This window comes from Salmo salar, chromosome 11, assembly GCF_965601325.2.
Source record: "Salmo salar chromosome 11, fSalSal1, whole genome shotgun sequence".
NCBI classification, from domain to species: domain Eukaryota; kingdom Metazoa; phylum Chordata; class Actinopteri; order Salmoniformes; family Salmonidae; genus Salmo; species Salmo salar.
The window spans coordinates 106,127,038-106,139,495 of record NC_138301.1 but is presented as its reverse complement, the minus strand read 5'-3'; the positions used below and the strand labels follow the sequence as shown (position 1 = coordinate 106,139,495).

At 43.3% G+C, this 12,458-nt stretch overlaps 1 protein-coding gene across 3 annotated transcripts in view; it reads left to right on the top strand.

Annotated features, from left to right (window-relative positions):
• The window catches only part of LOC106563445 (uncharacterized), a 34,982-nt gene extending 23,872 nt beyond the window's left edge, over nt 1–11,110 (top strand). For 2 of the 3 annotated variants that reach the window (XM_045690058.2, XM_045690059.2), the window contains one exon: nt 6,834–11,110. In XM_045690058.2, coding sequence (XP_045546014.2) covers nt 6,834–7,807 — 974 coding nt within the window. In that variant the 3' untranslated portion in view covers nt 7,808–11,110. Of the gene's footprint in view, nt 1–4,289; nt 5,466–6,833 lie in introns of those variants that run through there. The other variant, XM_014129028.3, reaches the window with a different exon arrangement.
• Nucleotides 11,111–12,458: the final 1,348 nt, after the last annotated feature.

Sequence of the window (12,458 nt, the reverse complement as noted above, 5' to 3'; positions counted from 1 at the left end):
GCTCTTTGTTAAGTGTTGCAGTCATTGCAGTCGCCATAGTAGCTGACATGTATAGTGTTGAATCATCCGCATACATAGACACATTGGCTTTACTCAAAGCCAGTGGCAAGTCGTTAGTAAAGATTGAAAATAGTAAGAGGCCTAGACAGCTGCCCTGGGGAATTCCTGATTCTACCTGGATTACGTTGGAGAGGCATCCATTAAAGAACACTGTTCTGTTTGACAGGTAACTCTTTATCCACAATATAGCAGGGGGGTGTAAAGCCATAACACATACGTTTTTCCAGCAACAGACTATGATCGATAACGTCAAAAGCCGCACTGAAGTCTAACAAAACAACCCCCGCAATCTTTTTTCATCAATTTCTCTCAGCCATTCATCAGTGCTGTTTTTGTTGAATGTCCTTCTCTATAAGCGTGCTGAAAGTCTGTTGTCATTTTGTTTACTTTAAAATAGCATTGTATCTGGTCAAATACAATTTTTTCCAAAAGTTTACTATGGGTTGGTAACAGGCTGATTGGTCAGCTATTTGAGCCAGTAAAGTGGGCTTTACTATTCTTAGGTAGCGGAATGACTTTTACTTCCCTCCGAGCCTGGGGGCACACACTTTCTAGTAGGCTTAAATTGAAAATATGGCAAATAGGACTGGCAATATCGTCCACTATTATCCTCAGTAATTCTCCATCCAAGTTGTCTAACCCTGGTGGCTTGTCATTTTTGATAGACAACAATAATTGTTTCACCCCTTCCACACTCACTTTACGGAATTCAAAATTACAATGCTTGTCTTTCATAATTTGGTCAGCTATACTTGGATGTGTATTGTCAGCGTTTGCTAATGCCTAAATTTGCTAATCTTGCCAATAAAAAAAATCCTTAAAGTAGTTGGCAATATCAGTTGGTTTTGTGAAGAATGAGCCATCTGATTCAATGATTGATGGAGCTGAGTTTTCCTTTATTCCCAACATTTAATTTATGGTGCTCCAAAGCTTTTTACTGTTATTCTTTATCTTTGTTTTATAGTGTAGTTTCTTCTTCTTTTTATTCAGTTTAGTCACATTATTTGTCAATTTGCAACACGTTTGGCAATTGGTTGTGCACAGGGGCGGAAATCCCGGGGGGGACGGGGGGGACACGACCTCCCCATCCTGGGAAAAATATGATTTGTCCCCCCCAATATATCACTGAAACATAACTATGTAATTTAAATAATATTAATAATACGCAATGAAAGCAATTGTGCTGATTATAGACACTTAATAGCGCGTTTTTAAGTTTCAAAAGATTGCAACCCCCCCACCCTTTGCCTCACAATGGTTTGATCCACTGCCAGTTCCTTAGCTTGCTAGGTAACAGAGAGGTCGTATCTACTGTCTGAAAGGCACTCAATGCACGTAACTGACGTGAGGTTAATCCAGTCAATCGCGCACACACACTAGCTGAATATGCAGAGCTAGCGCGCAAATATTAACTATTAAGCTAGCTAGTACCTATTCCATTTATGTGGCGTCGTCAAAGATGGAATCAGCATGCAGATGATGTAAGTTAGTGCTTGAAAGTCCCTGTGATAAGGTTAGCGATAAACTGAAATCCAAACCGAACAGACCTACACTCTTTTCTTCCATTGTCTTAAATATATTTAATGGTCTCGTTGCAAAAGCTAAATTGTCGCAAGTGAACATTTATTTATTTTATTTCACCTTTATTTAACCTGGGTAGCAAAGATTATAGCAAACACCACTGAAACTGAATTGGTGCTCGCTAGCTTTGCAAATTCAGCTATTGTTGGAAGCCAGCCAATATGAAACAAACTATTAAAATTACAAAAGGTTGCAGCATATGTTGTGTAAATGGGGAACTCATACAGCTGTCAACTCTTGTCATTTTAATCCGTTTCACATTTGCTAGCTACCTTTTAGATCGAAGCCCAAATAGAATGATTGAAGATGATAGAAGCCCATCTCTTACTGTAAATAACCTACACACTGTGTGTGTAGCCAGCCAGCCAGGTAGAAAAATGGCAGAAAAATAAAAGACGGACATCAGAGTATTTTTCAATACACCAAAACGCATAGTAAGAACCCTAGTAGCCTAATATCTCAAAGACTAGTTGATAAAATGTTCATAAGAAAGAAATGAAATTCTAATGGAAATGTTTCACAATGATGTCATTAGGCAGAGCAGGCAACAGATGGCACACAGACAGCAGAGTTGGGGACAGATATGCAGGGAGTCTTTGTTGAGTCTTTGTTTGGCAACATTATGAAAGGTTCTCAATTTTTTTGACTTGTAAAATAGGAACATAATTGGAAGATGCCATGGATACCCCCACTCTCAACTTAAACTGGTGACTGAACTAAGATTTGTTAAAGGCAATGGTATTGCTGTTGTGATTAGTTGTGTAGTTTTGGGTACCGGTAGTTAGGAGTACGGCAAACACCTTATTTCTTTGGTTCCTCAATATACATTTACCATATTACAATGTAGGCTATGTGTTACAGCACTACTTCTGGTGTCCCCCTCAGGAATTGCTCTTGAGAAAATTTCATGTAATTGTCCCCTCCAAAGTTGATATCAGATTTTCGCCCCTGGTTGTGCAGCAAGACTTATTTGCCATTCCTTTTGCCTCATCCCTCTCAATCATACAATTGTTCAATTCCTCATCAATCCATGGGGATTTACGTTTTTACAGTCATTTTCTTAATGGGTGCATGCTTATTCTTAACTGGAATAAGCAATTTCATAAATGTGTCAAGTGCAGCTGTAACCGATGTGAAATGGCTAATTAGTTAGCGGTGGTGCGCGCTAATAGCATTTCAATCAGTGACGTCACTCGCTCTGAGACTTGAAGTAGGGTTTCCCCTTGCGTTGCAAGGGCCGCGGCTTTTGTGGCGCGATGGGTAACGATGCTTCGGTGGGTGTCAGTTGTTGATGTGTGCAAGGGTTCCTGGTTCGAGCCCGGGTTGAGGCGAAGAGAGGGACGGAACCTACACCTACAGCCTCTGTTTGCTCCTCATTACACATCACGAACCAACAAATATTCTTTACATCAACAACATAGAAATCACTACAAAACGTATTGTATGACCTCTTATACACTATATTAGGCCCAGCCTTTGGAACTTTGGTTTTCCTAGATATGGCTACTATATTGTGATCACTACATCCGATGGATCTGGATACTGCTTTTAAGCTAATTTCTGCAGCATTAGTAAAGATGTGATCAATACATGTTTTTGATTTTATTCATGTGCTGTTTGTAACTACCCTGGTAGGTTGGCTGATAACCTAACCACGTCGCGGAATCCACGCAAAAACAAGTTCGGTATACATATTTATTGAATATTCCTTATGTTTTAGTCAAACATAAAAAACTGAGTGTTTCCAGCATACAGTGTTCAACCGCGAACTCTGAAGATTGGAGAAGCAACTTTAGCCAATCGAAATCCCGATCACACTTCTAGACGATGGCGAGTTGCCTAGCTAGGCTCAATCTAACAGTCGTCTCGCACCAAACTGCGCATGTGCAGGCCGTCAAATCAAAGGTACTGTTTCGATATAAAGTTGTTTTTGACTAAATTGAAAACGTGTCAGTTTGTCACTTTCATGAGGTTGGAGTAATAACATATTCAACTACTTTAGACATTGGCTCAAATCTAGGTTGTGCCTTTAGATTTCAAGAAAATTAACAACAAAAGAAGAATGTTTTACTTCTCTCGTTGACTTCTCAAACCCCAGGCCTGGTCTGTTTGATCTGTTTCGCAAGGGTTCCCGGAAGCCTCGCAATGTTGCGCCTCTGGGTTTAGAACTTTGTGAAAATAACTTGTAGCCAACCATTGATCGCGTTCCCATGCTCAGACATTGCATGCATCAAGCAATTTTTGCGTGCTACCTATCATCAAGTTAGATATTCACTTTTGTTTATTATCTATTTCACTTGCTTTGGCAATGTAAGCATATATTTCCCATCCAATAAAGACCCTTAAATTGAAATGGATTGCTTTAACTATTTGCTCATCGTTACAACACTGTATAGACATAATATGACATTTGAAATGTCGTTATTCTTTTGGAACTTGTGTTAGTAATAGTTTCTGTTCACTTTTTATTGGAGGAGCAGGAGAACGTAAACATATGTTTCCCGTGCCAATAAAGCCCCTTGCATTGAATTGATTGCTATAGCATATGATGTGGTTAGCTGATACTGAAAATGCCTTTCCAGGTGTTGTAAGATCTGGCATCCGTCAGCAACACCAGAGGAACGCTTTCGTTTCATGTACCAGAGTATACGTCATTTATGTGCGACGGTGAAACGCCCCTACCTAGAAGTAGAAGATGGACGTCGAACGGCTGTTGGCATTGCGACTAGCATAGCTCTCAATTAGATTACAGTGCAAGTTTACTCCAGACACGCTGTTAATATAAAGCAAAAAACAAACTTCTGTTGCTGAATTTTGACAGACCATTTTCATTCATCACCATCTGTGTCTTTGGTCAACTAGCTAGCTGATGTTAGCTTGCTTGGCAGCTAACAGTAACGTTATCTCTTTTTTCGGGTTTAGCTAGTGAGCTAGCTAACTTGTCAAGAAATTACATTATTTATTGGCATAGTGAACGGTACCTTGTTGGATTTGCTTACAGTGAAATAGTTATATTTCACGTTTGAACTATTAACTAGTCTCAGGCGGCCTTCGCAGTTCGGCGCAAGCTGGCCAGCGCAGTAACGTTAGCTACTGTTGTTAGCTAGCTATGGCTTCCAGGCGAGGTAATTGTAACAGCGGCATGGATTCTCCGTTGAATAGCAATAGCACAGTCGGTGGTGCTAATCGTAAACAAAGTATAATCAACGCCCCAAACCGAGCTGGGACTGAGTCTTGTTGTGATCGTAAAGTAGAGAAAGCTGAGTATGCGCACCAAGCATGCCAGGGCAACATGACTGTATCCTCACTCAAGACACGGTTAGCCCCGACCATTCGAACCACGTTATCCGCTGCTGTGGATACCCTCTTGGGCGAGGTAGTACTTGTGCTCAACGAGACCCAACAAGAGCTGGTTAACAAGGAGCAGGAGAACGAAAGACTCAAAGTGGAATTGAGGACGTTGCAGGAATGCCTTAGCAGCGCCCAAAAGTTAATTGACCAGTTGCAAATTCCTTTCCCCGGTGCACAGACCATGGGTCAGTCAGTTTTCGCCCCCTCTCTCACATCTATTGGCTCTATGAACACAAGTATGGACAGGGACCGCCAGAGCCACCGTAATGTCAATGGCGCGGACGGACGGTGTGTTTCCGGGGTCGACCTAGAGATGAGTGGCTCTCTCAGTGAGTCAATGCATGGGTACGACTCCAGGGATGACTATAAAATGTGTCAGCTCTCTATCCAACCAGACGGCTCTGTGACCAACCATTCTATGGATTCTTATGCTGCCAACACACCTAACATCTGCTCAGACCACAGCCGGCCAGGTAAATTATTCCTATTTGTCTTAAGGCAATCCTATGTATATATGTAGATATAACAATTTAGAATACCACTACCTACACTATATATACAAAAAAAGCATGTGGACACCCATTCAAATCAGTCGATTCGGGCTATTTCAGCCACACCCGTTGCTGACAGGTGTATAAAATCGAGCACACAGCCATGCAGTCTCCATATACAAACAGGCAGTAGAATGGCCTTACTGAAGAGCTCAGTGACTTGCAACATGGCACCGTCATAGGATGCCATCTTTCCATCAAGACAGTTAGTCAAATGTCTGCCCTGCTAGAGCTGCCCCGGTCAACTGTAAGTGCTGTTATTGTGAAGTGGAAACGTCTAGGAGCAACAACGGCTCAACCGCGAAGTGGTAGGCCACACAAGCTCACAGAATGGGACCGGTGAAGCGTATATCTCGTAAAAATCATCAGGCCTCGGTTGCAACACTCTACCGCATTCCAAACTGCCTCTGGAAGCAACGTCAGCACAAGAACTGTTCGTCGGGAGCTTCATGAAATGGGTTTCCATGGCTGAGCAGTTGCACACAAGCCTAAGATCACCATGCGCAATGCCAAGCGTTGGCTAGAGAGGTATAAAGCTTGCCGCCATTGGACTCTGGAGCAGTGGAAACACGTTCTCTGGAGTGATGAATCACGCTTCGTATTCTGGCAGTCCGACGGACCAATCTGGGTTTGGGGTATACCAGGAGAATGATACCTGCCCCAATGCCTAGTGCCAACTGTAATGTTTGGTGGAGGAGGAATAATGGTCTGGGGCTGGTTTCAATGGTTTGGGTTAGGCCCCTTAGATCCGGTGAAGGGAAATCTTAACCCTATGACATTTTAGATGATTCTGTGCTTCCAACTTTATGGCAACAGTTTGGGAAGGCCTTTTTCTGTTTCATCACAACTATGCCCTTGTGCACAAAGGGAGGTCCATACAGAAATGGTTTGTCGAGATCGGTGTGGAAGAACTTGACTGGCCTGCACAGAGCCCTGACCTCAACCCAATCGAACACCTTTAGGATGAATTGCAACGCCGACTGCGAGCCAGGCCTAATCGTCTAACATCAGTGCCCAACCTCACTAGTGCTCTTATGGCTGAATGGAAGCAAGTCCCCACAGCAATGTTCCAACATCTATTGGAGAGCCTTCCCAGTAGAGGGTAGGCTGTTATCACAGCAAAAGGGGGACAAACTCCATATTAATGCCCATGATTTTTGACGAGCTGCTGTCCACATAAATTTGGTCATGTATTGTATGTGTTCTAGTTAATGCCATTCATTTGGAATGAATTTAAACATTTGAATATCTGTGTGCTTACAGCCCTTTATGTTATTTTGTACTAAACAGATGAGAGGAGGCAGCAGCAGGGGACACGAGCAGGAGGAACCAGATTTGAGATCAAAGAAGAGCAGGGGCCTGGTTCAAGTTCAGGTCCAGGGCAGGCTTGCAGGATAGGGCCGGGGCCGAGGAGCGCCGGGGATGCTGGCGGCAGTGAGCAGACGGCCCAGAATGTGGGTGATCTGGGATATATCCATGTGGTGGAGCAGGAGGGGTCATCACGCTCCGGCAGCTACTCTCTTCGTCACCCAAAACCCATGAGGCCACGTACTGCCACTGGTGGTCCGGCTCAGGGTGGACTGGCAGGACAGAAAGCGGTGTTAAGGTCTCCTGGAACAGTGGGAAGGGACAGCATGTCCCCAGGGAGGGCGGGAGAGACAGCAGGACCGTCCACCTCTCCAGGAGACCCAGATGCAGATCGCCCCCACCACTGTCTAGAGTGTGGGAAGACCTTCCGCCTCATCTCCAGCCTGAAGAAGCACATCCGCATCCACACAGGAGAGAAGCCCTACCCGTGTGGGGTGTGTGGCCGCCGCTTCCGTGAGTCAGGGGCCCTGAAAACCCATCTTCGCATTCACACAGGCGAGAAGCCCTACTCCTGCTCTGAATGTCCTAAAATCTTCCGCCATTTAGACGGCCTGCGAAAGCACCAGCGCACCCACACTGGTGACAAGCCCTACGTGTGTGCCATCTGTGGCAAGCGTCTGAGCCGACTGCAGCACCTGAAGCACCACCAGCGCATCCACACCGGAGAGAAACCCTGCATCTGCCCCTTCTGTAACCGCACCTTCAAGGAGCCTGCGGCGCTGCGCAAGCATGTCCGCACTCACCGTGAGGAGTCTGGCAACATGGAGGCAGGCCTGGGAGAGGAGCCAGACCCAGACACCCTGGACAACATCAACAGCCTCCATCCTGCTGCCCCCTCCCCTCAGATGAGGTTTGATGAGTGGTCAGCTGAAGGGGACGATGTTGACTGTGTGTAGGATGGCCACATCCTTCTGCCTAGAGCATTAGGAACATGACCGTAAAGAGTCTTCCTATTCCATTACTGTACTGTGTGAGGAAGTCTAAAATTCCATCCCTGAGAAACAGGCTATCTATCTACATCCTTAGTATTGTCACTTGACCAGGGTAGCCTATTCATTTCAGAGACACTTCATGTGCCTGTCTGACCCCCTGACATATACTTTAGTGCATTATAATCTTAGAAATGTGAAAGTAGTTTATAGAATATGAAATGTACCCATGTCTCATGTCCCCCTTCTCCCATACAACCCCACAACCTACCTGGTGTGTATCATCGTTGTCTGCTGGAGATACTCATCCTTTAAGGTGCTCGTCATGTATTTTGATATGGAATGGAGTTATATGCAACCATGTCCAAAGACCATTTTATAGAATTGTAACAATAGTTAGTTTGCTACTATTAATGCCACCGCCATGGTGACAATAAACGGAGACTCAGCGATGTGACGTTACCATGAACAGCAGTGCAATAACTTCAGTGAGAGCGCAAGGCCTTGTTAGCAGTGGTGGGGGAAAAGTAAACATACCTTAACAGACAATGACTCAAGTGAAAGTCACCCAGTAAAATACTTGAGTAAAAGTATTTGGTTTTAAATATACTTAAGTATCAACAGTAAATGTAATTAAGTATCAATTGTAAAAGTATAAATTGTCAAATTCCTTATATTAAGCAAACCAGATGGCACCATTTTCATGTTCTATTAATTTATGGATTGCCAGGGGCACACTCCAACACTCAGACATAATTTGTGTTTAGTGAGTCCGCCAGGTCAGAGGCAGAGATGACCAGGGATGTTCTCCCTGGTCCATTTTCCTGTCCATTTTCCTGTCCTGCTGAGCATTCAAAATGTAACGAGTACTTTTGGGTGTCAGGGAAAATGTATGGAGTAAAAAAGTACATTCTTTTTCATTAGGAATGTAGTGAAGTAAAAGTTGTCCAGAATATAAATACTGAAGTACAGCTACCCAAAAAAAACTACTTAAGTTTTACTTTCAAGTATTTTTACCTAAGTACTTTACACCACTGCTTGTTAGAACCCACCCACACAGATATACTGATAAACAGCTGCATATATTTGTACCAGCCAGGAGTTCCTTACTGTCTCATGCAGTGTGATAGCTGTGTGGTAATGCTGCCCAGATTAGCTTCTTCCTACTCTCTATGTCAGAAGTTGATATTTATAGTCCCGTCATATTGCTGAATGTACTTTTAACGATTAATGCCACCATGAAATGTAAATATGTAATCACTTGCAATTGTTCTAAATCTTCCTGTTATTGATCGGCCCATTCAGAGAGAAAATGGAAACCATTTCTATCTGAAGGAACAGAGCCCATTTAGTTTCAGCCTTTTAGCTGTCAATCTCTGTCCCAGTGTATTATCCTTGTAAACTGGTCCATCTGCAATTATGGAAAATGTCCATTACTAATTTAAATCCCCTCTAAATAGGTTGACAATACTGAGAATATACAAAAGCAGTCAAAAGTTTGGACTCACCTACTCATTCAGGAGTTTTTATTTTTACTATTTTCTACATGGAAGAATAATAGTGAAAACATCAAAACTATGAAATAACACATGGAATCATGTAGTAACCAAAAAAGTATTAAAATATATTTAGATTTATTTGAGATTTTTTGAAGTAGCCAACCTTTGTCTTGATGACAGCATTGCACACTCTTGGCATTCTCAACCATGAGGTAGTGACCTGGAATGCATTTCAATTAACAGGTGTGCCTTGTTAAAAGTTAATTTGTGGAAATGCTATCCTTCTGAATGCATTTGAGCCACTCAGTTGTGTTGTGACAAGGTAGGGGTGGTATACAAAAGATAGCCCTATTTTGTGAAAGACCAAGTCCATATTATGGCAAGAACAGCTCAAATAAGCAAAGAGAAATGACAGTCCATCATTACTTTGACTGACCTTCATGTCTTAATCTGTAAAATTCCAAGAACTTTGAAAGTTTCTTAAAGTGCAGTCGCAAAAACCATCAAGCACTATAATAAAACTGGCTCTCATGGGGACCATCACAGGAAAGGAAGACCCAGAGTTACCTCTGCTGCAGAGGATAAGTTCATTAGTTACCAGCCTCAGAAATTGCAGCCCAAATGCTTCAGAGTTCAAGTAACAGACACATCTCAACATCAACTGTTCAGAGGAGACTGTGTGAATCAGGCCTTCATGGTTGAATTGCTGCACAGAAACAACTACTAAAGGACACCAATAATAGGAAGAGACTTGTTTGGGCCAAGAAGCACAAGCAATGGACATTAGACCGGTGGAAATCTGTCCTTTGGTCTGATGAGTCCAAATTAGAGTTTTTTGGTTCCAACCGCCATGTCTTTTGTGACACGCTGTGTAGGTGAACGGATGATCTCCGCATGTGTGGTTCCCACCGTGAAGCATGGAGGAGGTGTGGGGGTGCTTTGCTGGTGACACTGTCTGTGATTTATTTGGAATTCAAGGCACACTTAACCAGCATGTCTACCACAGCATTCTGCACAGTCCCACTAAGCGCAAACCAAATGGGATAATCATTTGTTTTTCAACAGGACAATGACCCATCACACCTCCAAGCTGTGTAAGTGCTATTTGACCAAAAAGGGGAGTGATGGAGTGCTGCATCAGATGACCTGGCCTCCACAATCATCCGACCTCAACTCAATTGAGATGGTTTGGCATGAGTTGGACTGCAGCGTGAAGGAAAGCAGCCAACAAGTGCTCAGCGTATGTGGGAAGTCTTTCAAGACTGTTGGAAAAGCATTCCAGGGTAAGCTGGCTGAGAGAATGCGAAGAATGCAAAGTTGTCATCAAGGCAAAGGGTGGCTACTTTGAAGAATATAAATTAGATTTTGTTTTGTTTAACACTTTTTTGGGTACTTTGTGATTCCATATGTGTTATTTCATAGTTTTGATATCTTCACTATTACTCTACAATGTAGAAAATTAGTAAAAGTAAAGAAAAACCCTTGAATGAGTAGCTGTGTCCAAACTTTTGACTGCTACTATACTTTAAAATGCACAGCTGGAGTTACATCCATCATCCTTAGTGGTTCTCTGGACCCAAGGCAACAGGGTCATGTACTGCATTCAGTGGTTATTTTTGCACATCAATTTTTAACAAAATGTCAAATTTTAAAGAACAGGATTTTGCTATGACCTGTCCTCCTCCTGTGTTTAAAATGTATTTTTGACCCATGATGCATTGTTACTTTGTCTTAATGTTATACTATACTTATTAAAGGGCCTTTGTTCATATTGTGTTCTCTTAGTTATGCTTATTATTTATTGTACAGTGTATTCAGTCCCCTTGACTTCGTCTATATTTTGTTATGTTAGTCTTATTCTAAAATGGTTTAAAATGTTAGTTTTTTTCTCATCAATCTACACACAATACCCCATAATGAGGTATTTTCAAGGTCTTTCCAGAGATGTTCGATCGGGTTAAAGTCCAGGCTCTGGCTGGGCCACTCAAGGATATTCAGAGCCTTGTCCCGAAGCAGCACCTGTGTTGTCTTGGCTGTGTGCTTAGGGACGTTGTCCTGTTGGAAGGTGAACCTTCACCGCAGTCTGAAGTCTTGAGTGCTCTGGAGCAGGTTTTCATCAAGGATCTCGCTGGATTTTGCTCCGTTCATCTTTCCCTCTCCTGACTAATCTCCCTGCCCCTGAAAAACATCCCCACAGCATGATGCTGCCACCACCATGCATCACCGTAGTGATGGTGCCAGGTTTCTTCCAGACGTGATGCTTGGCATTCAGGCCAAAGAGTGCAATCTTAGTTTCCTTAGACCAGAGAATCTTGTTTCTCATGGTCTGAGAGTCCTTCAGGTGCCTTTTGGCAAACTCCAAGCGGGCTATCATGCGCCTTTTACTGAGGAGTAGCTTCTGTCTGGCCACTCTACCGTAAAGGACTGATTGGTGGAGTGCTACAGAGATGGTTGTCCTTCTGGAAGGTTCTCTCCTCTCCACAGAGGAACTCTGGAGCTCTGTCAGCATGACCATCGGGTTTTTGGTGACCTCCCTGACCGAAGCCCTTCTTCCCTGATTGCTCACTTTTGCCCGGGCAAACAGCTCTAGGAAGAGTCTTGGTGCTTCCAAACTTCTTATATTTGAGAATGATGGAGGCCACTGTGTTCTTCGGGACCTTCAATGCTGCAGAAATGTTTAGGTACCGTTCCCCAGATCTGTGCCTCGACACAGTTCTGTCTCGGAGCTCTACGGACAATTCCTTCGACATCAGGGCTAGGTTTTTGCTCTGACATGCACTGTCAACTGCACTTTATGTAATCAATAGCGCTATATTTCTTGATCTTGCTATGAGGGCTTGAGCTTGCACTATTTTTCACAAGGTTTATGAGGCTTAGTGGCAGTACAATTTCAAGTCAACAGTGGAGTGCAGGCATATTAAATGTAAGATGTTCTTGGTTAACAGAGGCGGAGTTGAAAACAGTGTCCTCTGTGGTCTCTCTGATGTGGTCCGACTGGTGTTGTGGTGCTTTTGATTCACACTAATTTTCCAGCCATGCAACCAGAGTAGTGACCCTGCTTCCTTCCGTGACGGATATGGCCCTGCGGACACCCTCACCCAAAGACCACTCACAAACAA